The sequence below is a fragment of the Phalacrocorax carbo genome, chromosome 28 (genome assembly GCF_963921805.1).
Source record: "Phalacrocorax carbo chromosome 28, bPhaCar2.1, whole genome shotgun sequence".
NCBI classification, from domain to species: Eukaryota; Metazoa; Chordata; class Aves; order Suliformes; family Phalacrocoracidae; genus Phalacrocorax; species Phalacrocorax carbo.
Window position 1 is genome coordinate 458830 of NC_087540.1, and position 26512 is coordinate 485341.

At 46.2% G+C, this 26512-nt stretch overlaps 2 protein-coding genes across 7 annotated transcripts in view; one reads left to right on the forward strand and one right to left on the reverse strand.

The window, feature by feature from the left end:
• Window positions 1-1148: 1148 nt before the first annotated feature.
• On the reverse strand, window positions 1149-14081 carry SYT11 (synaptotagmin 11). 2 transcript variants are annotated; one of them, XM_064475379.1, is made up of 4 exons: window positions 13961-14081; window positions 8705-9528; window positions 5772-5892; window positions 1149-4183 (listed from the first exon to the last, which is right to left on the reverse strand). In XM_064475379.1, the coding sequence occupies exons 1-4, from the start codon at window positions 13992-13994 to the stop codon at window positions 3873-3875; spliced, it is 1290 nt and encodes a 429-aa protein (XP_064331449.1). In that variant the 5' UTR covers window positions 13995-14081; the 3' UTR covers window positions 1149-3872. The 2 variants fall into 2 exon arrangements, with proteins under 2 accessions (XP_064331449.1, XP_064331448.1); XM_064475378.1 differs by having other exon boundaries at window positions 5769-5892.
• The window catches only part of LOC104043448 (GON-4-like protein), a 30387-nt gene continuing 17867 nt past the window's right edge, over window positions 13993-26512 (forward strand). For 2 of the 5 annotated variants that reach the window (XM_064475365.1, XM_064475367.1), the window contains exons 1-14: window positions 13993-14202; window positions 14689-15067; window positions 17090-17311; window positions 17995-18191; window positions 19625-19699; window positions 20034-20084; window positions 20487-20537; window positions 21295-21390; window positions 21627-21731; window positions 22563-22733; window positions 23561-23753; window positions 24514-24615; window positions 25274-25314; window positions 25625-25728. In XM_064475365.1, the coding sequence (XP_064331435.1) occupies window positions 13993-14202; window positions 14689-15067; window positions 17090-17311; window positions 17995-18191; window positions 19625-19699; window positions 20034-20084; window positions 20487-20537; window positions 21295-21390; window positions 21627-21731; window positions 22563-22733; window positions 23561-23753; window positions 24514-24615; window positions 25274-25314; window positions 25625-25728 (1997 nt within the window). Of the gene's footprint in view, window positions 14203-14688; window positions 15068-17089; window positions 17312-17994; window positions 18192-19624; window positions 19700-20033; window positions 20085-20486; window positions 20538-21294; window positions 21391-21626; window positions 21732-22562; window positions 22734-23560; window positions 23754-24513; window positions 24616-25273; window positions 25315-25624; window positions 25729-25968; window positions 26119-26512 lie in introns of those variants that run through there. The other 3 variants (XM_064475366.1, XM_064475368.1, XM_064475369.1) reach the window with 3 other exon arrangements.

Sequence of the window (26512 nt, forward strand, 5' to 3'; positions counted from 1 at the left end):
GGCTGAGGGGGGTCTCATCAGTGCCTATAAATACCTGAAGGGCGGGTGTCAGGGGGATGGGGCCGGGCTCTTTTCAGTGGTGCCCAACGCCAGGCCAAGGGGCCACGGGCACAAGCTGGGACACGGGAAGTTCCCCCTGAACATGAGGACAAACCCCTTCCCTGTGCGGGTGCCAGAGCAGGGGCACAGGCTGCCCAGAGAGGCTGTGGGGTCCCTTCCCTGGAGACATTCACCCCCCGCCTGGACGCGGCCCTGTGCCCCTGCTCTGGGGGTGCCTGCTCCAGCAGGGGTGGGACGGGGTGAGCTCCAGAGGGCCCTTCCAGCCCCTGCCATGCTGTGATTTTCGTGCAGAATTGCACGTGAAGAGCTGCAGCACTGGCCACATACCTTTTTCTGGGACATCGGGCAATTATTTTGTGAAGCGAGGACTGAAACTGTCAGGTTCCTTGAAGATGAGACCCAAAGCTCACATGAAGGTCATTTTAAGTACTGAGACACCTAAAACACCTATGGAGGTTGGTCCCGCGCTCCGTGGGAAGCTATCCCAAAGAGGGAAGCACGGCATTAACACGTTTGCTGTAGTCTGTGTTGCTGGGGAAACGCAGCTCCTGCTCTGTACCATTTGGCATCTCCTAAAGATGTGGCTTCGTGCCTAGCAATGTGTTCTGCGTGGTGCCGATGGGGAGCTGCAGAAAAACAAGTCAGAGAAGCCAGATCACCACGCTTTCGGAGAGACTTGCGTCTTGCCCAGAGCAAGATGGGCAAAGTGTTCCCAGAGAATTCAGTTTTGACCAGGAATCCAGAATGGCTCTAAATTACAAATGTTAGAGTCAAATTGCTTCTTTTTCTGCCCATCTGATGTCCTTTTTTCTCTTAGAGTCAACTTAGCTAATAAATATCCATTTATGCCAAATGGTACCCTTGTACTAGGCCGTGCAGATTACCGGGAGGTTTTGTATCTTGAACTGACAACGATACACTTAATTTGCCAGGATTCTTTATGCCCCTTTATTTCTCTGAGATTTACTGTGTGGGCTTTTCCTGGGAATTGGCATAGCAGGAACGCATGTTTTTAGAAACAGACTCTTAAAGTACGCGCTGTAGTCACGTATGTGTTGCCTACGGTCAAACATGGCACAGTCAGCAGCGAAAGTGAGTTAGTTTTTATTTGCACGCTCGATGTGCGTTAACAAATTCAACATACAAGATAGCATTACATAATGTAGATTAGCTTATAGCATTATGCAGTTTCACACATGTTTAGTTAGGTTTTTTTGCCTTTTTTTTTTTTTCTTTTTTCACACAAAGTTGTAACTGTCCAAGTTAATTTTACAATAGAAGACACAAGGTAAAGAATAACCACACCTGGGAGATTTTACAGTGAGTCCGCTGTCACTTACTGTCTCTTTTATGTTTTAAAAAATATATATCTGCACATCTTCAGTTTCCTATTCTTCCAGAAGAGTGTTGGAGCTACTCCTACCTGCCCGATAGCCTAAGTCTATTTACCCTGAGCATGTTTCCTTGACAAGAAGTTCATCTTTCCTTCTCAGCTAAAGGAATCTTAAGGAGATCATCTAGGCTTAACCATGCTTTTCACACCAAAGGGAAAGAAGGGAACTTTGTTGTTGTTAGGACGTCCTGTTCCGATGTGAGGGGTGTCGGAAAGCATGTTCCAAGGAAAAGTCGTGACAGTTGCTAAACTTCAGCAACACAATTGCTTAGTGCAAAAACTAGGATTGAAATAGATCTATAGAGAATTTCCAAGGGAGAACTCGTTCTCGTTTGTGGCTGCGAGCCACTAATAGAGCAGGAGCTAGAAAGCATTTAAGACGAAGATAAAATCTACTATAACCTTGTAATCGGAATCAATAAAGCACAAACGGAAGTCCACGCTTCTGCCTGCCATGCGCGGCTGAGAAATAGAGAGCTTCAACGCGACTTCTGTTGCTGAAGACACTGCCTGGAAGGAAGTTTCAATGAGTAACTAGCTATGAGTGAGAAAATTCAGCTTTCCAAAAATAATTTCCTAGGAAGAGATGCCAAAGTATTGCCAACTAACAAAGTGCTGACTGTTCGCATGAAGAGCCCTCCCAGCAGCTGGTGCTTTACGTGGTGGCTGGAGAGGAAACTGAGTAAGACTTGCTCAATTATTCTGCTTTCAGTAGTATGAAGGTGGAAAGGATCATTTTTCCAACAGGGCTTTAAAATTCAGTTGTCAAGTCCTGTAAGTAGTTAAATGATCTTAATTTTTTAAATTATAATACACTATGTACATTCCACAGGGCACAGAACAGACCGGCTGCCTGGAAGCAACTAAACGTCTACTGAAAATTCACGGTCTTCTACGGGCCATTTCGCAAGCCCAGTTCTGCTTCGTATTTCCATTGGAGAGTTCCAAAATCATTTGAATTTCTGCAGCCTGTTAGAACTATTTCTGCTCAGTTTACAATCAATTATTTCCTGCCAGTTATCATCCTCTATCTTTCCTGGCTTGAACGTAATAAGAAGCCAAACTGAGTTACTTGCCAGGGTGCTGCTGTCTCGTACAAAGCCCGTTCGCAGGCTGCTGTGTTCGCCGTGAGATCTAACGCAGCTGCTTCCAGACTTCGCTTCTACTTGTGGAACTCTACTCTGTGAACTTCTGTTCAAAACTACGGACTATCGGGGTGAATAGCCTGAGGTGCTACAGGTCATACCTGCCGAGGAAAGGTTTCGCACTTGAGAGGTGACGCTAGGCGCATCCTAAGTCTCAGAAGTCATTCACAAGTTAAGCACTAACTCAAGCTGCCCTGAAACTCTGAAAATTAACTTCTTGAAGTGTTTGGCACATTCTGTAGCGACAGGCTTTGCCCTGTGTTTACTCCTTTTTTGACAGCTGGCTTTTAGGTAACTACAAGATCATATACGATGCAGATCGACTCGGGTATGAATGAAGAGAAGCTTTGTAACTTTTTCACTTAAAGCCGCTTCCCCCAAAATATTCTCCTATCTCAGATATGTTTTGCCATTACAACAGAACTTATCACTCACGTAGGATTTCACATTGAATGTTGAAAAGAATCAGCAAGAATTCCCTTAACAATCAATGACACGTCAGCTTTTGGGGTTTTTCGTGGGCCCTTCGTGCACAGACAGGGTTAAATAAAACAAAACAGCGCGGCGTTCCCCCAGTTCTGACGGTGTGTGAGAGCGTGCCTGTGCTAACTTCCATGTGGCAAAAGCAACGTCATCAGTTTGTTGGTGACTGAATTTTAGATACCAATCTTTGACGCTGTGACTTTACCGGTCCACAACAAGTACATCACAATGGCAGGTATTTTGGTACCCGACAACAGAATTACTCTCTGATGGAAAGTGCCATTTTCCCCTGTATTTTCCTTTTCCGCTAGTGCAGAATTCTAAACCACCTTTATACGGAAATGCAGTTGGTACTCCCAAACCAGCAAAGAACGGAACTGCAAGAACCAATGGGCAGGCAAACTAACAAGAAACTAGAGGTTAAACAGCAGAATTCAGAAACTTTGGGAGAAGCCTAATAAAGACAGGCCAATCTTGGTGAATACCAGCAAAGACAGTTCGGCACAAACACAACTTCCATAGTGACAGATAATTGTATTAAAATCTGCAACTTGATATTGGTAGTTATACTAATTTCAGTTTGTATTAGGCATGCAATAGCGTGATTACACTGTTATATATATTTGTGGTATCTTTTTTTTTTTCACTTAATGCTCTTTAGAATTTTAGTGCCTGCAAAATCACATCACTAGAGAACCAATCAGCTGCTGCTTCTTACGAAAGTTTAGTTCTACAGCTAAAACAAGGTTTAAGTCTGTTCTACGAGTCGGCTGTCGCTGCCGCAACCTCTGCTAGTATTCGCTCAGGCTGTGCCATTTGGCAACTGGCTTTCTAGGATTCTCGCACACCTCTCGCCAGTGTTCCACGCCACCTGCGGTGATGCTGTGCGCTCCCAAAATCAGCCGTCCCACGACTTCGTTTTTGGTGGTACGGTCAAAATCAATGACTAGAAATTCAATGCTGATGTCAGGAAGAAGATCAACAGGGATATCGTAAATGAAGGATTCGTTGAAGACAGGATTCAAAGTGCACTTCTTCACGTGAGTCTTCTTTTTTGCTATGCGCTTTCTTCCGTAATAAACATTCACCTTAACGTACGGATCTGCCAGAGAAGAGAGAGAGAAATAAACTAATAACACAGCCCAGTAATGCTCCTGGTGGCAGCAGATAGGGTTTAGCTTGCTGAACTCGAGCCAGCTCAAGTAAATGGTGTGAACCCAGGCTACTCGCTCCAGCCCCCCCGGAGGGGGGATTGTTGTGTTTTCTCAGTGCGAAGCAACCAGCTGATGTCAGCAGTGCTGGTTCTTCACGAGTTTCAACATTGCGTGGGGATTGGAGGGCAGCAACTTGCACGTAAATGGCTGTAATCAATCCTAGAGAGACCAAATGGGTAGCTTTTTGGTGAGGTCAGTGCCTGACTGGCCAAAACTTGCACTTTTCACTGTCACCCAGAGCAAGAAATGCTTTTACTCTGTTTCAGGAAATAGCCCAACAAAGTGGCAAAATGGTTTCAATAATTTGCAGATGGGAAACATTCGTAGTGGAAGGTTCTGAAAAAGAAGAAAGTTTAAAACAAAGCCTTCATTTTTCCAGCAGCCTCACTTTGTGGTCGTTGGTCAGCTTGCTCCTTGTGTGGATGCTTGTTTAGGATTAAAATTAAGATATCAGGCACACAGAGCTTTGGGGTTTTTTAATGTAATGCAGGTTTTGAAGCTGGAAGTCACTCGCCCAGCTGGCTCTGGCCAAGTTTAACTTTTTTTAATCCAAGTGAAATGGTGACCTTATGCATAATATAAAGATGCCACAAAGAAATGATGTAAGCCTTGCAAGATTCAGCAGGTAGAAGAACAGTTACTACAAAATTTATCCTGCAGTTAGAGACCACACCTGGAAACCTGTTTTTTTTTTTTAAAGAAAGAATAAAATCTAAGGTCAGCAATAGAGAATTAAGCCTAGTCTGCATTCTTTCTGAGGTGTACAGGAGAAAGCTGCAAAAACAGGGTTAAAGTTGGTATCAGTCAAGCTATTATTGAATCTCAAGTTGATGCCAACCATTTTCCCATAATCCTGAAGTAAACTTTGCTAAAGGGATTCAGGAGCCTGAGATACTGTGACTGCAAAATAGGAAAGCCAGAACAGCTTTGCTTCGCTTCTCTTCAAATACAACAACAAACAACAAAACCAGCAAAAAACAAAAAAGAGAATTGTTTCTAATATATGAATTTATTCTTCTGTATTATGAGTCTCTCCTCTTTTTTGATGCTTGCTCACTTCTACCCTCCTCTAGGAGCAGGGTTTGAAGTAGACACCATCAGCAGTGGTTGTGCTGTGGAAAAAATGCTGCTAAGGGTAACGATGAGAGAGAGCAGCGCGGAGTCACAGAGCCTGCTGAGTCTGGCCAAAAGCACCACGGGGACCTGCCGAATTTGGAAAACGCTGCCTTCACAAACAAACCAGGTGATGCCAGAAAGACGCAACTGTTGGTCTCGCAGTAGGAAGGATTTGGTCTTTTTTGTATAACCATCTGTTGGTGAGTGATGGATCAACTGTAGCGATCCATCGCCCTCAGAGTTTGGGGAAAAGTGTGCAAACAGAGAAAACGTTTCCATAAGACGGGTGAAAAGATCTGAAAGTGAACTTGGGGCTTTTTATATTTATATACATTTAGAGCTGGAGAAAATAGCTTCTACCTGAGAGGCCAGTGATATCCATCTTTGGCAAATGTCTGGCTTTCAGCACCACAACAGTCATTCTCTGCGCCACAGGCTGGTAAGACAACGAGACTTGCAGTTCCCCTCTGCTAATGCATTTCTGTGAAAAAGAAACAGAACTTATTAGGACAAGATGGTCTTGTAAATAGGGGTGACTGCTGGAGGTCACCAGAATTTCCTTTCCCTGCCCTAAATGCCTAAAAAGTTGGAAAATTAGATGCAGGCCATTTCAAGTGCCTCAGGGAGATGGAGCCTCTGGGAGAAGGAGCGAGCGAGCAGCCTAACGGGAATCCTCCTGCGCTGCTCACCACACGCCTGCTGAGCACAGTAAGTGTCCCTACAGCCTCTCCCCTTGAATTCTGTGTTTCCCTAATGGCAAACCTGGTGGCCACCTTCTGCGAGAAGAGCGGCTCTGGCTGCCTTTTGAGGTCTGCTGCTAGAGGCATGTGTGGTTTTTTAGGACCTTAAGTTTCATTGACTTTTGCTGGAGCTTCGACGGCTGAGCACCTCAAATTCCTTAGGTATGCTTTGACAGTTTCACCATCGGTTTAGTCTTCGAAGGTACAGGATGAAGATAAACGAAGATAAAACCAGGTCTAATTGGTTAATCTTGCTGTACATCCTTTCGAAGAGTAATATAATATTAGGATAATTAGGTTTGGTTTCCAGATGGCGTTCGTTAACTTTCATTGAGATGGCACTAATTTAGATTAAGTTTATTTGCTATCAAGGCAAACAGTGTTAGGGACAGGTATAAAATTGTGCGGTGTCAGTAATGCACTGATAGCAGAGCTGTTGCAACAACTGCCTGCTGCAAGTTCTGACCGGTGGCACCTCGCCCTCCTCCTGCCCCCATCAGCGTCTGGTGCTGTTAACTCTGCAGAGCAAAGGGGGGGTGTGGGGGTGTCCCCCCAAATTCTTCTCACTTCAAACTGGTGCAGCACCAGTAAAGTAAACGTTGCACTAAATGCCCTGGTGGTCATCCAAGAGGTGATGCTGCCCTTTCCACTGCTGTCATTCAGCTTGGCAGGGAAAAAATGTGCATGGAAACCTAAATCACAGAAAACATTCATTATCATTTTAGTGGTTTCTTTTTATTTGAGCAGTTCCTGTGTGTTTAATTTTAAGACAAGTTTTCCAAATGCATGGAACAAAGCCTACTGTGCTCATGCAAAGATTTGGGAGGAGAGTTAATATATGAGCAAGTTCCTGGCCCTGGAGGAGAAATATTGAGAGCTTTGGCTCCCTGGATACACCAGAATACAACGGCCAGAGAGAGTATTGGGGGTGGGGTGTGGATGTTGGAGTTTTGGGGGTTCTTTTGGCCTGAAGGAATTTAATGCAGTTACTTCAAAGTAATTTGCATTGTTAGATTGTCTGTTAGAAACTATTGGGAATGTTCAGCAGGATGGGACGTGCAGCTTTGCTGGCCTGGATCCGTGCAATAACTTACTGGGTTTTAAATGCAATTCTGCATTCCGGCTTTTGAAACTTCCTGACACTGAGAACTTTGTTCAGTATCAGCTATTTTAACATTGTGGAACTATGCAGATTTTCAAGAATGCACACCTGACACTAAGGTAAAGCTGGTTTTGATTACTAATAAATGTTAAGTAATTTGCATCCTTGATGAAATCTATTTTTATGTAGCATAAGCTTTTTCCTCTATTTTTAATCTCTTACTTCTAAGGGATATGGACAATGCACTGAAAACTGTTAGAACCTAAACCAGTCACTTGTTTTATCATAATGTAAAGCATCCCAAGACTCTAAGAAAAGCAAAGTAATCACCAGAACTCTAGTTCTGTTGGGATTCTTTCAGTTTGTTTTGGGTTGCTGACATAAAGCCTCCTTTAAAGAACTTTAAAAAAAAGAAGTTAAATGCCCCACACAGTAGAAAAAAACTTTTCAAGTAAAGTATCGTCTCCCTAGGACACAATGAAGTACTTTACCGAGCCCAGCGACAATTTCCAACACATTAAGGCAATAAATGAGCCCAAATGCCATTTTCTGTTGAACCTGGAGGATGGGGTAGCAAAAAAGAACTAAGGAAGAAAATAAAAAACTTAAGTAGCGCCTCTTCCTCCTACTTGAGCATAGTGATTTTGCTGAGGACAGAAGACATCTTCCCCAATGTAAACCTTAGTATCTTACATGGATTGCTCATCTTTCTAACTTACAGCAGCAGACACTAAGAATGGGATTCATTTCACCTAAATTTCAGTTGTCTGCATTTGACAAAACCATCTTAGACACACTTTGTTCTCAAGTGAGAAAAAACCAGAATCATCTAGCGTGGCATTCATCTGAGCCGATTTAGATATTGGCTCCAGGACAAGGGGAACCACGTCAGACTGTTGACCGTGGTGATGTACTCCCACTTTCGGCTTACAGTAACAAATTCAGGTGTAGATATTACAAGGAGAGGTGTCTAAAACGGTCAGAGCAGACAAATCTTCCTCTCTAAGTGAGGTTTGTCTTTGCAGAACTGATTATGTTGTTTCTCAGAATCCATATATGCTTATGGACGCTCCGTATTCGGAGCACCCTTCTCTCTAGCTCTCCCCCGACCGTCAATGCTCGCGAAGGCCGGGCGCCAGTGAATGTCCCGTTACCACACCGGCTCTTTTCCTTGGAGGTGGGAACCTTGCCTTTTTTCTTGGCATCGTCAGTTACAGCGTTCATCATTTCTATGCCTAAATAGCAGCTATGCCTTATCAAATCACCATAACCAGACAGCAAAGAACGGGCTAACTTAAAAAGCAGAGCCATACAACACCAATAACAATAATCTGTGGAAAAATGGGGCTTGTGGCTAAGGATTTGCAGCGTTCCTGCTCATTAGACCACGGAAGCTCCCGGAACAAATACAGTGCAAGGAGTCTTGGGTCACGCTACCTGAAGTGACTTACTTGTATGTTCCTTTTGAGGATCTCCCTGGTCAGCTGAACCTTCCCAGTGCTTGGATCCACCCCTGCAAGGGGCACCATGACCTCTCCAATAACATCATCTCGAGAGAAGCGATCAAAGCTCAACACGAGGAAGTGAAGCACCAAATCCTGGAGCTGGCTGTACGGGATCCCATAGAAGGTGAAGGTTTCATCAAAGACTGGGTCTAGCGTCTTGCGAAGCACACGAGTCTTCACTCGATGCCTTTTATCTGGAAGAATTGTCATCTTGATATAAGGGTCAGAGCTCTGAGTGTGCTCATCCATCACTGGCAGCCCATGAGCCTCCTGAATGGTAACTACCAGCGCTTTTTTAGGGAAGTTGTAGTCCACTGAGAAAGTCAGTTCACCCAACATGACGTCGTCCCCTGGAGAAGATGGGGAGGAGGTTTTACTTCCTCCTGGAGTGAGGCTTTGATCTGGACTTAGTTCATCTCCATAATCTACTTTTATTGGGAGCTGGTCGACATGGGGGGCTGTGTTTGGCCCGTCTGGAGCCTTATCGGAGCCTATTAAACCAGATTCAGCAGCATCCACCAAGAGGTTTCCCCTTCCAGTCTCCTTAGGAGCGCCATTCTTGTCTCTCCGGATTCGGTTAATTTTCTTCTTGTTACTCAAGGTCTCCGGATAGATACTGATGCCTTTCAACATGTGAATGAATTTATACGGTGGGGTTTTGTGCTTTTTTTCTGCTTGCTGGTGACAGCATGTCCAGACAAAAACTGTTACTGAGACAGAAACCACAAGGACAGTAGCACCAATGAGGCCTGCCACAACTGGAGACACATCTGCAGAGAAGACAAGGCAGTCAGGAACGCGCTCGTACCTTCACGGTGGCCGTGCCCCCACGGGGCCAAGCACATCTGGATGAACATCTATATGGTACTATTACGTTGTTCTTAATTCAATAATCCTGGTATCAAAGCTTCCCCCGAATAAAAAACATCACTTCCTTTAATCTACGTTTTCCTACATGGGAACGATTTGACACTACCAGTGCGTGCTTGACCTCTGCTTCGTGTGCCAAGAACTTCAAACGGTTGATTGCCTTATCTAGCAAAACCAAGCTCCCCCATCACCAGCACCTCCACAGAAACATTACACAATTCTATTTTAACAACAGGAAGGGAGTAATAAATATGGCCATAACACTGGATCTGGAGTTAGCCGTTATTAACAATTTTTAAAAAATAACTTTGGCCTGGAATGGTCGATTGCTTTGTCCCAGCCCCTCCCGACAGATACGGGGCCAATGGGGTACACAGAGAAGACAGAGGGGTGTCATTTGGAGAGATGACAATTATTTTTTTCTGGTGGGGGGGTGAACATAGCCCCCCAGGTGTCCAAGGGAAAGAAGGGCAGACAACAGTCTGTATCACACTGGTGGGCTGCTTCTCCCCCTGTGATCATCCTGACCATTCCCACAGCCTCCTCTGGAAAAGGATGCTGAGGACTAATGAAAGGCTCACGTGGGTCCCTCTCTGCCTCTCACCCAAAAGCTAAGGTTGCTCTCTGTAACTGGTTCTCTGCTTTTTCATCCCAGTATTGATATTGATGTTCTTACAGGTTGTAATGAACTGGGAGATACTGACAGACGTCTGTCGACCCCACAGTTACCACCAAGACTCCTTTTCATGTGAAAATCCAATGTCCAAAAACAATGGACAGAAAATCCTGTATTTGGATTTAGGGATTGTTATTTTCTAGAGCTTATGTTGACTGTGTTCTTCAGTTATGACAAGCTAGAATAAAAAAGCACCATGTTCATTTTTAGTAACCATACTAGTTATTTTCCATTTGTAACAGTTGGCTGTGGGGAAGCCTTACCAAGACACAGAATGAAAACAGTAGTGTTGAGCTCCCAATATATTATACCGATATACTTGGGGAATTTTAGTCATGGGCCACCAAGATGATTAAAAAGTTGGGGTAGGTGGAGGATGGAGAATGGAGAGCACACAGAAGATGAGGAGAGCCCAAAAGAGCAGGGGCTGTTCAGTTTTAAAAGGGAAGGAAAAGGGAGAGATCTTTTTGCTGTCTTCAGTTTCTTAGTCGGAGGTTACAGGGAAGGCAGAGCCAGGTTCTTCATAGAGTAAAATCATAGACTTGTTTAAGTTGGAAAAGACCTTTAAGATCAAGTCCAACCATCAACCTAATGCTGCCAAATCCACCACTAAACCATGTCCCCAAGCACCACATCTACATGTCTTTTAAATACCCCCAGGGACGGCGACTCCCCCACCTCTCGGGGCAGCCTGTGCCAGGGCCTGACCCCTCTGGCAGGGAAGACATTTTCCCTCACACCCAACCTAAACCTCCCCTGACGCAGCCGGAGGCCGTTCCCTCTCGTCCCGTCACTGGTGACTTGGGAGCAGAGACCAGCCCCCCCCTCACTCCAGCCCCTCTCAGGCAGCTGCAGAGAGCGAGAAGGGCTCCCCTCAGCCCCCCCTTCTCCAGGCTAAACCCCCCCAGCCCCCTCAGCTGCCCCCCAGCACACTTGTGCTCCAGACCCTGCCCCAGCCCCGCTGCCCTTCTCTGGACACGCTCCAGCCCCTCAAGGCCCTTCTTGTCCCGAGGGGCCCAAACCTGAGCCCAGCACTCGAGGTGGGGCCTCCCCAGGGCCGAGCACAGGGGCACGATCGTTTCCCTACTATTGCTGATACAAGCCAGGATGCTGTTGGCCTTCTTAGGACTTATTATTGTATTACTCATTTAATTGTCATTAAAGCAATTTTTCTTTTTTGGAAGCAAGCAAACAAAAAAGCCCTCTAGTCTTATGTCTCTTTCTATACAAATTGTACCAACTGCTTCCGTAGTAAAAGGGAAACCCCAAAATCAGTGCTGTGACAATCAGCAATAGCTAAATGGAACAGCTAGTACAGAAGGTAAGCCTGTCTGATTTTCATATCTTCATTCTGTACCATAAAGGGGAGAAAATAGTCTTCCAACTTCATACTTGAAGTACAGAGAGGACCTTAATTTTGTATTTTCTCTGTTCTTTCCACATTATTATTTACTGACATTAAGAGGCAAGAGGACAAGACTGACAGGCTATAATCTAAATATCTGATAGGCTCAGGGAAAACTGTGATTTTCAAGAGAATACGTCTCCTTTTTTGCAAAAATAACAAAGCCACTTGTGGACATACAGAATTCTTCCCAAACTGAAGCTGGAAGTATTTTGCGATGGTGACCCACTCCACAGATAAACCTCTCTCAGGCCCTACTGCAAGTATAGCCTTGGATTGAATTAACTAAAGCAAGAAGAATTCATAATAATAACAAAAGACCCCCCAAACCCAACTCTGTTATTCAATGTTCCCTCTTTGAAATGAAGCAAGTGGTCTTTAACAGCTAATCTGAACACAACTCAGCCATATACAGATATTAACAGCCTCAGTGGATATGCAAAAAAGGACAAATGCTGAAACTCCTTTCTTATTCTGATCTCATTTTTTTGGTGTGTGTTTTGCTTCTATTGTGTCTTCACAGAATCAGCTCTTGTACCTTCATTTCCTGCAGATCTGACGGACAATTTTAGAAGAAGCAACCAGCAGCCACACTACAGAGCATCAAATAAGTCTTTGTGATCTTTCTTCCACTGAAATATCTTAACCCTTAAGTTTGGCTCCCATAACGTTCTGTGGCAAAGAGTTTCTCAGCTTCATTACATGGCATGACGAAACACAGGCTTTTATTCTGAGCCCGCCCTACCTCGTTCATTTGATGCCTGTTCTTGCATTGGCAGAACCAAGGAGCCATCGTTCCCTGCTCTGTGCTGCTTGTGACACCCCTCTTCTCTTGGCTGAAGGCTCCTACTTATATAATCATGCCATACATTCATTAATCCTGTGTCCATAATTCCTTACAGCTGTAAATTACACTGATGTAAAGCTACTTAAAACCAATTTCGGTTAAGCTTCTGCAACTTTGCGCATGGCGAACTGCTTTGAATGTCCATTTTAAATGGCACTGCAGCCTGCCTCGTCACTCACGAGAGCAGAGCCATGCTTTTTTTATTCAAACTTTGCAGAGGGAATCTTTGTTTTGATGCGATGCTAAGATTTAACCGAAACAAAACCAACTTTGGGGGATACGGAATTATTTTTCGATCAATGAAAAATCATCAAAAACTTCCTTTTAAAACTTATCTTTGCTAATTATACCCTAATAGCTAATGGTGGCCAATGGTTAAATTATGACAGTGCATGGCTCTTGGGTTCCAGGAAACACAGAATGTGAAAGGTAAGCAGATACGTTGTACATTAGATAAATTACACAGTATGGAGAATTATTACTAATGCTTGAGAATTTAAAGGAAACGTTGTAACCATGCTTTGACTACTGGGCCTTGTGGTCTAAGGGGAAGGTCAGTCAATCGCTGGAGGACAGAAAGAGGCAGCGATTTAAATCTTCAGGGTCAGAGAAACTCAACCGACACCCAACGCTGGGGTACCAGCCCTCGTCACCCACTGGACTACAAAAAAAAGAGGTATCTTAAAAATTAGCGAGCACCAACTCAGGACAATTATTCCGCTGGGAACCGATGGAGCCGCGCCACATCCGTGGCTGGACCGCGGCCACACCGGCACCGCTCCGGGTCGCTTCGCCTCTGATGATTTAGCAGGGTTTGTAGTTTCTCCATCGCCACCGACGCGCTGCCGGCAGCCCCCGGACCGGCTCCCCGCTCCACCGGGGCCCGACCGGCGCTCCGGCCCGGGCAGGCTGCGCCGCCCCCAGCCCCGCCGCCCCCGCCGCCCGCAGACCCCCTCTCCCGGCTGCCGGGCCGCCTTGGCGGGCCCCGCCTTGGCGGGCCGCCGGTGCCGGTGCCGCAGCCGCACCAGCCCCCGGGGAGGCGCGAACAAAGGCCGGGGCGCGGCGCGGCGCGGCCCGGCACAGACATCACGTCATGCGGCGGGGGCCGCCCGGGCCGGCCGCGCACCTGCTCCCCGCGGGCCCGGGCCCCGCTGCCGACGGCCGGGCCGCGGCCCCTCTCCCGCGGCGGCTCCGGGGGCGAGCGCTGGCACCGCCCCGGCTGCCGGCGGCGAGCGGCGGGCGGTGGCCGCCACCGGAGGCAGGGCGACCGGCCCGCGGGGGCGGAGGGGGACCGCGCGGCTCGTCCCCGCGCGGCGAGGGGGGCCGATGGCGCCGCGCGGGGCCTCGCCTCGGCGCTCCCGGGGCGGAGAAGGGGGGCCCTCCGCGCGGCCCAGCCCCACTCACCGAAGCCGGGGTGGACACTGGTGATCTCCGCCATGGCCCAGCTTAGGCCGGGGCAGCCGGGATGCGGAGCCCGGTGCGGAGGCGCCGCGGTGCCGGCCCCCGCCCGAAGGATGCTCGCAGCCCGGGATGCAGGAGCAGCCGACTGGTCCCGATGCGGCGCAGGCCCCGCCCGGCGGCCCGGCCCGCCCCTCCCGCGCCAGCCGGCGGCCGGCCCCGCCCCGCGGCCGCCCGGCGGTGACTCGGCAAGTGTCGGGGCTCCGGCCGCGCCTCCCGGGCGAGGAGCCGGGTGGCACCGGGGTGGCGGCGCGAGGCGTGTGCGTGGGCGCGCGGGGTCGCTGACCCCGCTCCCGCCGTGAGGGGATGGCACCGGGGCCGACGGGTTCCGCTGGGGAGCCGCGGGGAGCGCGGGCAGCAGTATCGGGCAGGCCCTCCCTCCCCCACGGGAAGACCCTCCGAGGCGGCGGGGGGAGCCCGGAGCGAGGCAGCGGGCGCGGCGCCCGGCGGCGTTGCCCAGCAAAGATGGCGGCGGCCGCCCCCGCCGCCCCGCGTCGTCACGGCGGAGCTGGCGGCCTCCGCGCCGCCAACATGGCGGCGGCTCCCCCCACGCCCGGCCAACATGGCGGCGCGGCGCACGCGCGGCGGGCGGGCCCCGCGGCGCTTCCGCTTCCTGCGGAGCGAGCGGGACGGGGCGGCGGTGCCCCGCGGCCAGCCGCTTTCCTGTCTTCCAGGTGGGCGCCGGGATGTCGCTCTCGCTGAAGATGCTGCCCTGCAAGAAGAGGAGAGCGGCGGTGGCGGGGCCGCAGAGCCCGCGGGAGCGCGGCGGCGCCGGCGAGGACGGGGAGCTGCCCGGCGCGGGCGGCCCCTCCTCGGCGGGCGCTGCCGATGGCGGCTCCTCCGCCAAACTCGCGCCGGCGGCCCGAGCCGGTGGGCCGCCCTCCTCCGGCCCGGGCGTGTGGAGGGGGCCCGGGGAGGCCCCGCTGAAGGGCGGGAAGAGGCCCCTCGCCAGGGCTGCCCCGGGCTCCGGCCAGGAGGTGCTGGGCGCGAAGGAGGCCTGCGCTGCCGTCCAGCTCCCTGAGGGTGTCAGGAGCCCCGAAGCGGTGGCGGAAGGTAAACGCGTTGCGCTGCCCGTCACGGTGTGAGTTGCGGGGTGCTCGGGGGTTCTCCGCATGCCGCCGGCCCGGCTGCTGCTGCGCTGGCCTGGGCCCTGTGAGCTCTGCTCACCGCCGGCGTCGGCTGAGGGAGAGCTTCGTAGGCCTGTTCGTGTAAAGCGCCTCCTTTGCGTAATTAGTTTTTGTTGTGTTGTTTTTTTTTTTTTCTCTGAGGTGTTACGGGCTCGCAGGCATCCCGTTTTCAAAGTTTGGGGGTTTTCAGCCCTTAAAACATTAGAAAACTAATGGAGAACTTAAGCTGCTTGCCTCCAGCGCTGCTGAACACTAAGTACTTTGAGAGTTGCTCTTTTTCAAATTTCCCACCTAAAATACCCAGTTTTACAAACTCGCACGCATTTTCCCAGTCTTGGCCCTGTGTTTAATCGTTTATGAACTGTAATAGCGATCAGTCCTCACAGTAATGTTCATAGTCATATTGTGCAGGATATGTTACTTTCAGCTAGTCTTTAGACAAGACTTTGTAAATCCAGGCTTTGATTTGAAACAGTCGCCTTGTGTTTAGTTCTTAGAAACAAATGTTTGGCAGGTGAGTTGTGAGCTGGCGAAAGTGCAAGCTGCCGTGTCCAGAAATACTGGTTTTGGGAGTTTTTTGTCCACATTTGCTTTTCTTCTCAGAAGACAATTCTTTCAAGCCTTTGGAAAAGTAGTCTAGAGGGGCACTTTGTGGCCTGCTACTGTGATCCATTACAAGAGCCGACGCGAGTAGAGCTTGTGTTAATATAAAGTTACAGATTTGATGAGGAATGTAGGTATATTTGGAAGTTTATGTAAAAAGCCCAGGTGAACTTTGCTTGCTCTGAGGTTCCCTCAGTGAAAGTGTGATGCGTGGGCTTGTGAGGGAGACGAGAGGCATTCGTGATAGAAGTGATGCTCATTTCGTAACTCCAGTGGTCTTTAAGTCTACTGAAATAAGTGGTTATTCCCTCTTTCCCCAAATTGCCCATCCTATTCTCTTTCTTTTTTCCTGGCCTGTATCTTTGTCTCTGAGCTCAGTGAGGTTGAGAATTGGATCTGGCAAAAAAAAAGGGGAGGGGGGGATAGTGGGGGGGCGTCTGGATCAACTCCTTGATCTGATTTTCTGCGAAGCTAAACAAATAGCTGTGCCAGCCCAGAGCAGCACCCGCTGTAGCATCGGGGAGCTGGTTTTATCAGGTGACAATGTGTTTTCATACTTAAGGGGTTCATAGAACTTCAGGTTTCAGCTGCTTTTTAATAATCATTGTAAGCCCATCTAGCTACAGGCGGCAGCAAAAAGGGACAGGGGATGGTGCTTCCTCATTTCCTTGTGAAAAGTGTTGTCTCTGTTTCTTGTGCTACTGTGATTTGTTCACTGATTTGACTAAAAGCTGATTTTGTGGCAGGAGAAAAGGGAGTGGAACAGGGGTCAGTTCACAGTTGTTTTCTAGGCCTGCCTAACTTCTAGGCCTGCACGGAACAGGAGCAGGAGGGGTATGCAGCCACCCCTGTCAGCAGTAGTGTGGTTTTAACTTGGCCCAAGGCGGCTGTGAGACTGCATCCCAAGGTTGCAGTCAGCTGTGCTGTTCTAGCTGTGAATAACCTGTCTGGGTGAAGGAGGGCCTGTCCCTAGCTGTTGGTTTCTGTTGTTGCAGTTGCATTTATACAACAGGGCGTACAACCATGTTTTAAACAAATAATGATTTTTTTGTGATTGGATCATTTGGCAGGAAGTTTTGAGTGTGGCTGTGCAAAACTGCTAGTGGAGGGAGGAAGACTGAAATAGCTGGAGATGGGGATCTCTTTGCCTGGATTTGCTTCCAGCAGGATGAGACTGCTGCTGCAGTGTTCAGTGTGTCTGGATCACTTTCACAGGCTAGGTTAGACTTGTGCAGTAGATTTATCGGATCTGAATGGGTCACGATAAGGCTTTGTAACTGCAGCAACCACTTAACCTTGCTCAGCTGTGTCTGTATAACTGCAACTTAGCATATGCCATTTACAGGGAAAGCACCTAAGCTGTATACAGAGGTGGAAGTGAATTCGCAGAGGGATCCGTATCTGCCTGAAAACCAATCTGCAGTGCAGGACTCTCCAGTGAGAAGTCCTTTGCAGCTGGCTGTTAGAAATCCTACTGTGATGAAGCCACTGAAGAACACCAGAGCTGGTGAGTGGCCCCAGCAGACTGATGAGGAAAATGAGGATTTGGGGCTGTTTATTACATTGGGTAAGCTTTGTGCAAGGAACAGATCTGTGACTTGATACAGTAGATGCAGAACTCTGGAATTAAACAGCAGGGGCTGTTTAGGTGCAATTTTTCTTTAAAGTTTTCATCCTGTGCTCTGTAATTCAGTGGCTAAATAAACTACAGGTATACAAGTGAAACTTGCTGGATCTAATCTTTGCAATTTTTGGTTACTAAAACCACTGCTTTCCTTCAGAGGAAGTTGGGATTCCCTTGTTTCCCTGAGTCAGCAAAACAGTGCCACTTGGGAAACACTTTGAGTCCTGGACACTGTAGTCTGCTCTTGCTTTATGGTGCTTGGAATTTTGCAACTGTTTTAATCTTGATGGCATGCTTAAAACATCTCCTTCTGTAAAAGGTGTAAAAAGGCTGCTGAGATCATTCTGTAAAATCAGTCTAGTAGAGATGACAAACACATAACCTTTATTTGCTTGACTAATGTGACTGAGGTCCTGCAGAATTTGAATCCATTATTTGAAAGACTGTTTCTAGTTCTTATGGCCGTCTACGTCTGGGTGATCTCCTTATCAGCTGTTGGAAAGCTGCTGCCACTTCAGTATCTGTGGACTGCTAGCCATTTCTTTTTTTTTTTTTAAACTTGTACTGTCAGAATGTTCTGGATGTGAAATAGCTGAAGTTTTAGATTCCATTTTTATTAATTTCAGAGGAGCAAGATGGGGATGATATTGAGAGAAGGAAGAGGAGGAGGAAGGCAACCAAACGGAAAAGAGAAGGAAAAAGTCAAGAGGAAGAGGGATCTTTGTCTTGTGACATCAAACTAGATGATACCCTTGATCGCACCTTAGAAGATGGAGCTAAACAACATAACCTGACAGTTGTCAACGTGCGAAACATCCTGCATGTGAGTGCGGTGGGACTATGGCGCGGAATGCAGGAGTGCCCGGCTTTTTAAGAAACTGCAGTCCAGACTTGAGGATCTAATGGTAGCACTTGATTTCATGAACAAGGAAGGTTTGGTAGGCGCCCACATTCTAATCTCCCCTATAAAAAGCTATAAAGAGAGAATCATGTGGTGTACGTGTAAGTTACCTGGACCTGGCTTTGTTAGCAGGTATTGATCGCTGACTTCCGTTTATTTACAATAGCGAATGGGTCTGTTTTGCTGCACCATAATAGCAGTAGCAGGAGTAATTGAACTAAAATGCATGCTTCTGGTTCCAGGTGAGGAGATGTAGACTGTGAACTCACTGTTCCTTGTTTTGAGTGAACTGTTTAATGATAAAGTCCTAATGGAATTCCAGCGGTGCTGACAGAAGTGCATTGTTCTTAGTTAATGACACCAACCAACTTTTTAGTCCATCACATACCTTTCAGGTAGAAAGCAACCGCAAGAAGAATATCCGTGCAGTCACAGCTGTGTAGTGAAACTGTAACTGTACACCTATATTAGGTGTAGATATCAGTTTATCCCATGAGCAGGGTCTGGAGAGCAATAGTATTTATTTTCCCACAGGATCAAAAATAGTGATTTTTTTTTTCTTCTCCCTGCCACCCCCACCCCACCCCCCCAGCTAATGTTGTTCTAATCCAGGTGATCTCAGATATTTTCCCTTTTTGCTATCCCTGTGGCAAACAAACTGGGGGCTGCCATGATTCTTTCAGGCAGATTCACCAGCTGATTTTGTGCAAGTGCCATAAATTAATGCCTTTCTCTGTCCCCTGGTGCTGTGGAAGGGCTGTAAATGTCTCACAGTTGCCTACCTTCCCTGGGACCTTACGGTGGCATTCAGAAACTGTAGTCGTGGATACTGGGTCTCTTCTGCCTTTCCCTATTTCTTTTAAATATATACAGTGCTTTCTGAAATGATGTAGCACAATGTTTCAAAGAGTTGGTTATTACATACTTTCTCTAGAGAGAATTAGACTTTTACTATTTTGGAAGCCTACGAGTGCTTAAGGGTGTCAGTTTTCTCTTGCATCTTCATAGCAGCATTTCTCACGTGGCTGGGATCGGCATGTCTTACTAATTATGTGACACGAGGAAAGGGAAACTGGTGTGGGCTTTTGTCTTTACTATTTTTTTTCCTTATGCTGGAAATCTATTCCACAGAGCATTCACAGAGAACGTAGCGCAAGTGTTTTTATCGCTGCTGTCCTTGCTTTATGTTTTCTTGTCCGATTGCTGAACAATCTTTTTTTACTATAGTATAATTACAAAGTGTATTGTACATTGAATGTTTCTCCGTCATGTTTCCAACTAGTTTATTTTAACCTTAAGTCTGTTTCTTTTTAACAAACAGACTGTAAAGGATACTTTTTTGTGTGTTCCTGTAGGAAGTGATCACAAATGAGCATGTTGTTGCCATGATGAAAGCAGCCATCAGTGAGACAGAGGACATTCCGTTGTTTGTAAGTAAAAAGCTTTTTCAGTTGTTCCAAGTGCATGATACCTTTACCAGTCTGTCTTCCTGGTCCATGATGGGGTATGGAGAGAATAGGAAGTACCATAATTTATGTTTCATTACCAGATTTGCCACCTGGATGAAGTGAGTAGTGTCCGTGTGTGAGTGTAAATTACGAATCAGATTTATGAGGGGTTGTTTTTGATGTCATTCTGATCATGTCTAAAAGGTAATGAATTTTAAAAAAGAGAAAAGTCTTTCAGCGAGCAGTTGCATGGGAAAAGTTTGCAGTTAAGGAAAATAGCTGAATAGGTGGTTGTTGTCTTGTTTTAAATTCTCAGGAGCCCAAAATGACTCGTTCCAAACTGAAGGAAGTTGTGGAGAAAGGAGTGGTAAGTACATCATCTGCTTTTACTCTTGCACCCTCCCCCTACCTGAATGGTTTTCATTCTTGGGCCCTTTAAAAGAAGGGTAAAGTGTGCTTTTATGTGATTTATTCTTAAAATGAAAAAAAGAAAATAAAACAGTGTAAAAAAGAATTCATTTTAGATGAGCAGACTAGAACCAGGTCAGAGTTAGAAACTGCAGTGAATTAACAGTATCCGTTATACTAAAGTTATTGCCTACAGAGATCACATGGATGGTTTAGAAAGCATTTGTTTGAAGTCTGTTGTTACTTGGCTGCTTTGGAGAACAAGGCCTAAAGCTCAAGTGCTCATTTGATTTAATAGTTTGTCGAAGCTGTGCAATGCTTTGCTCTTCAAAAACAGTTACGGTGTTTTTGCTATCTTTAGGTGATTCCAACATGGAATATTTCTCCAATTAAGAAGGCAAACGAAGCGAAGGTAAGTGAACTGCTGCTGGGAAATCTGAGACCATACTAGAGGCACCCTGCTGAGCAAGGAATCTTTGGAGGGGTGGAGCAGAGTCGTGTCTAGCACGTTGGGAGTATTGGTGACCAGGAGCGTTGCAAACAGGGTATGCAAGGCACGACAAGGCAGGTATTGTAGCAGCAGGTACGCAGAGGGCCCAAAAGAGCTGCCTGCAGGGTAGGACAGAACATGATGAGGTGATGACATGGTGGTACTGCAGCAGCCTCTCCCTACCTGGATGAAACTCTTGCTAGTGAATGTCACTGCCCAGGGCTCGTGCTGCAAGGTGCTCCTCCCTGGGACAGTTTTATGTGTTTAGGACTGCCCGGACATATGGCCCAGATCTCAATTATTTTTTTTCCCTGAGCTCTGCCTACTCCAAAAGATTTGTTATCTGGGTGTAGGCAGGACTCAGCAGTGCAGCAGGAGTGAATGACCATTTAAGTACTAGAAAGATGTCTTTGACAGAGTCTGCTCATGCAGTGTTTCCTCTATATAAATGCTAAATCATTTGTGCTCATCTTGCACGTTTTCAAACCACTTACTTTGCTTTACCAATCTTACTTTAGTAATTTCTTTGGTTTCTTCAGCCTTTTTCAGTAGCTTCCTTCCTTTCTGAGCTTCAGGGTATTTCCTCAGTTACAAATCTTTGATTTGATAGTGCACCATTAGAGTCCAGTTCTTCATCTTGCCTGTAAAAAGTTGTCACCTTCCTTCTGTTCTGTTGCAGCCGCCACAGTTTGTGGACATTCCTCTGGAGGAAGATGATTCGTCTGATGAAGAATACCAGCCTGATGACGAGGATGAGGATGAGACTGCAGAAGAGGTAAAAGCAACTTGTACAAAGATCTGTTCTGTTCAGCATGGAGTTGCCTCCATGCCTGAGGCAGCAGAAAGCTTGCTTTATTTTAACACGTGAAAACTTGTAAGTCATCCTGGACCTTCTAGTAATGTTTCTTCAGTGCTGTATTATTCACTTGGCTATAAAAGGGTCTTTCGAATGTTAGCTGAAGCAGTGTTTGTGGCATGATTGATTGCGTTCTGCATCTTTTTGCACTATAGAGCTTACTGGAAAGTGATGTAGAGAGCACTGCTTCTTCTCCTCGGGGAGCAAAACGATCTAGGACGAGGCGATCGTCTGATGAAGAGGGAGGGACACTCTGCGAGGTAAACTTGCAAGAGAGTTTTTGCTTTCTTTAGAAAAAACTTTCAGCCATTACTCCTAAACGATGCAAAAGCAAAAATACGTATCATTGCTTGAACTTGTGGTGGCATTACAGGTGCTACGTGGATTTGGCACTCCACTGCAGTGGTTCCTGCATAAGCAGTGAAGTGCAACCCCTGCAGAAAGAGCTTAGTCTAAAATAAACATGAGTACTTAAAAAAAGCACTGGAAATGGAAACAGTTGTCTCTTCTTCAGATAATGATTATTTTTCTGATTATTTTTGAGAGGAGTGCAGGAGGATTGCTTTCTGTGCTTGTCTTAGGAGGAGAAAGTGATTTTGATGAAAGCATAAAGGTATTTCTGTTGCCTGTGTGCACTGTCAAATCAGTAGAAGGAACATGTGCAGGGTGAGAAGAGCTGCGTATCAGCAGACGAGAAAGCGACTGTGACAGCTGGCCACTGACGCTGGAATCAGAGAAAAAGCAATAATGTATTGCTATTTCCACGTTCTACTCACCGTGGGTTTGTTTTTGGGGCGGTCGGGAGTGTGCCACAATTACTAGAGTTCAGGTTTATCAGCTCTAGTGATGTTGAGACTGATACTCAAATCTTCCAGTTGTCTCCTTCCCCGCAGGTCTTTTGAATAGTAAATTTATTTGTCCTTCCTGAAAATCAAAACGAGTGTAATATGAAGAATCCGTTTCCTTCTGTGAAGCATTTATCTCATTCCTGTTGTGCCAGACTCTGGTCAAACAGGAACAAGAGACTTATTCTGTCCTTGGAAATTTATGTTCTAAATAAAACTTTTTGACACAAAGGCCTTTTTAATTAGATGGAGAAGGTTACTACACCTGTTGTTAGACATATTAGTGCTGAAGTAGTTCCCATGGGACCTCCACCACCTCCTAAACCAAAGCAAAACAAAGACAGCGCGTTCATGGAGAAGCTGCATGCGGTGGATGAAGAATTGGCTTCAAGTCCAGTATGCATGGATTCTTACCAGGTACCGGTTTGGGGGATGCTCTAACAGTGCGGGTTTAGCTTGAGTTTGTTAGACAGGAGGTAGCTCTCTGCTCTTCTCTGCTGTAACTTCTACTGCATTCTGCTCTCCTTTTATAACTTTAAATAGTAAGTTGAATCTCCATAGTGTGTAGGATGGTAACTCTGGGAGAGAATAGAGGTAGCTGTTAGTAGAGTGGCGTTGGTGACGGATACTTTCTGTTTCTTGTAACTGCACTTTCTATTTATGCTCGTAAGTCTCTGTGTTTTGACTGTTAAATGTAATTCTGTGTCATTTACATAACTCGTGAAAATAGTTTTCCTTTTGGAAGATACCCTGTCAGCTTAGTTGTGTTTTGCAGGCGAGTATGCTCTTAACACCTAAGGAAGCTTGGCTGTAGGGGGAAACACTGCTTCATATTAACGATGAGAAAAATATTACTGATCTGTGTTACCGTGCAAGGGTGAGGACTTGTGAAGAAACAGTCCTGTGCTGCTGCTCAAGATGAATTTCAGACAGTGAAGAGGGCAGACAGAGTAAAACACACGTGAAAGAATCAAATAGTGCAAGTGGAGATTGCTTCCTCAGTAGCAGATAAGAGTTTAGCATGAGATAGATGAACAATAATATATTTATACGTGTAACAGTTTAATAGTGAGAGTAATAAAAGTTTTGTGTTCTTGGACTGCTGAAGTAAATAATTCTTTGTGGCAGGAATGTAGTATCTTTGGTATTGGACGTTTCTGACTGGGCTGAAAACCCTGCTGCTGGAGAAGCTGAGAAAAAGCAGAGGCATTGTAATTCTGTTGTGCTTTTCCGTCACCTTTCAGTCTCTGGAAGAGAGCCTCATTGCCTTCCGAACCCGATCTAAGAGACCGCTGAAGGATGTTCCTCTCGGTCAGCTGGAGGCTGAGCTCCGAGCCCCAGATATCACGCCTGACATGTACGATCCCAATACTGCAGATGATGAGGAATGGAAGAGGTGGCTCGGAGGACTCATGAACGATGATGTGGAGAATGAAGGTACGTGACAGATGTTCTGTTGTTGTTCACTGGAGTTGGGGGTTACATTGAAAACCTGGAGCTTTTTCTTTCTATTTAAACATGATGCTCTTGACTGCAGCCAGTGTCTTATTCAGTAATGTGCATGTGTTTTGCATGCCATCAGCTATCCTCATCTTCTCTGTGGACATTGAGTTTTAAGCTTCAGGTGTCTCACTTGTAAATATTTACTAGCCAGCACATGCAGCACCTGGCAGCCAGATCGGAGAGTTGTGTGTTTCAGCCCTTAATCCATTGTGCTGTCGTGAAGCTGGCAGCATCGATATTCCTGAATCTACCCGAGTGGGTTGTGCTTCTTAGGGACATGACTTGTTTGGTAGAAACAACTGTTTTTCCTTGGAGAAGAGATAAGAACAAGCTTTGGGGCTTGACTTGCCTTTGTCCTGAATGTACGGGTTGCTTACCGTTGTGCAAATTGAATATAAAACACAAAGTGAAATAATACTACTTCACTCTTTCTAAATTTAGCCGAAGCTCAGGTCACAGAGAATAAATCCACCGTTTCTAAATAGGAATGGCTACCAGTAAGGATGGTAGCAGCTCAGTTTGAAAAGAGGATGGGCTTGTTATCCTTTCTGTAGAAAGGAACATACAGTTAATTTCAAGCAGTAATCCTAGTCCTCTTTGTGCCAGGCCAGGCAGTAAACAACGGGCTTCTGCTCCCAGCTGCTGACTGGTCTTAGGGCAGGGTAATGACAGTTCAAAATATGCTTCTTATTAGATGAAGCAGATGATGATGATGACCCTGAGTACAACTTCCTGGAAGATCTGGATGAACCAGATACAGAAGACTTCAGAAATGATCGTGCTGTGAGAATTACCAGTAAGTCCTTTGGGAATCCCACCTTCTTTCCTACTAGGAGCAGTAATTAATTCTGAAAGTGAGTGTTTTGTTGCAGAGATTTTGCAGTGTAGGCTAATTGAAAACAAATCTGCGTACTGACTTGAACAGCTTTTCTATGCAAAGCTGGATTTCTGTGAATACATGAAAGGATCCAGGCAGAGCTGCTGTGCAGTCAGGTGCAACTTTACTCCCTAGCAGAGACTGAAGAATAATAACTTACGTGATAGTGCAGTTGTCCATAAAGCTTCAGCCGACTCCGAATTGAATGCTTGCCGTGTCTTGAGTGTAAATAAGTTTTCTCCAAGTCCTTATAATATTCAAGTTAGTTTTATAAACGCACCACTTCTCATCTTCTCACACTTGTTTTAGGTCTTATTACAGGTTAACGTAACTTTAAATTTAATTCTGAAAATAAGTTTTTATATGATATATTTGAAGCAAAACAGTCTCAGCTGAAGTTTTTGGGCCCCAGCATTAAAAAGGGATATAATATCGGGGGCCTTTCCTTCTTGGCCCTCTCTTTGCAAGGGGAGGGTTTCCCTTTGCAAGAGAGGTTCCTTAAATGACTTGATATTATGACAGGATTGCTAAATGTTCTTGGAAAAGGAATCTTCATACTTCTTACTTTTACTTGCAGAAAAGGAAGTGAATGAACTGATGGAGGAGCTGTTTGAGACAGTAAGTGATAAATTGGGTATAGCACTGGAGAATAGTCTTTCTCAGATCTGACATAAAATCTCTACAGCCATAAAGGGGTGGTCTCTCCAAGGCGGTTAGTGCTGACTGTGTGCAAAGGGCCCTACCACGAAAGTGGAGTTTTTAGCCTTGGGAAGGAATGTATACAGGAACTTCCATATGTCCCTGCAGAGATGAATGTCTATGCTAAGAGGATCATCATGACCTTTATTAGCTCAAGTCAGTTGGTGGTAGATGAGCTTTCTAAACTTGAGCTTTCTATACCTGACTGGTGCTACCCATTTGCTGTCAGTTTCAGGATGAGATGGGTTTCTCGAATATGGAAGATGAAGGTCCAGAAGATGAAGATAATGTTACAGAGTCACGGCCAAATTTTAATACACCGCAAGCACTTAGGTAGGATCATTTGGTTATGGTTGTAAAATGGAAAGAGTAACAGCTCTGTTATGATAAAAAGCCTATGGTTACCTGCAGCTGTACCATGCCATCCACCAAAGGGGTGATGCCTTTTCAGCACAGGCCACTGTTTTGAAAGCTCTGAGCCATTTTTATTTATGAAATTGAACACTTGACTCTCTTTTATTTCTGTCTGCCACCTGTGACTTTATTGATTGCGATGCATCTGAAGAAGATGACAAGAACAATGAAAATGTAACTGGTCAGAAAGAGACAGCAAGAATGCCTGCACTAAAAGATCCGGTACTGGCTGTTCTGTATCACAGCTGAAAACAGCCGAGGTCTTTCAGAGTGGTGATCTATTCCAACGAGCCATCATCTCTAGTGGAGGTTTCTGTTCCTGCTTTGTTAATCTCCATGCTACATATACTGTCCCTGTGCATTTAAATTGTGTTTATTTCTCAAGTCCATCCACATATTCCCCCTTTATTAGACTAATTCTGAAAAAATGGCTTCACTACCTGCAAAGCCACTTACTTCAGCTGACTAACAATACCTCGTGGAGCAGGCTGTTGCATGGCTGGCGATGATACTTCAAAGCAATGGGTAGAGACACAGTGGATACTGGGGTGTTGCTGCGTAGGTGATCAAAGCCATGTAGCACCTGTGCGAAGAAGGTCCCAACCTCAAAGCGATAGCCACTCTGGCTCTCTGAACTCCTGTGCTTTACGCTCTGGTGGGGGTGTAGTGTTCTGAAATAATTTCAGAAAAATAATAGTTCTCT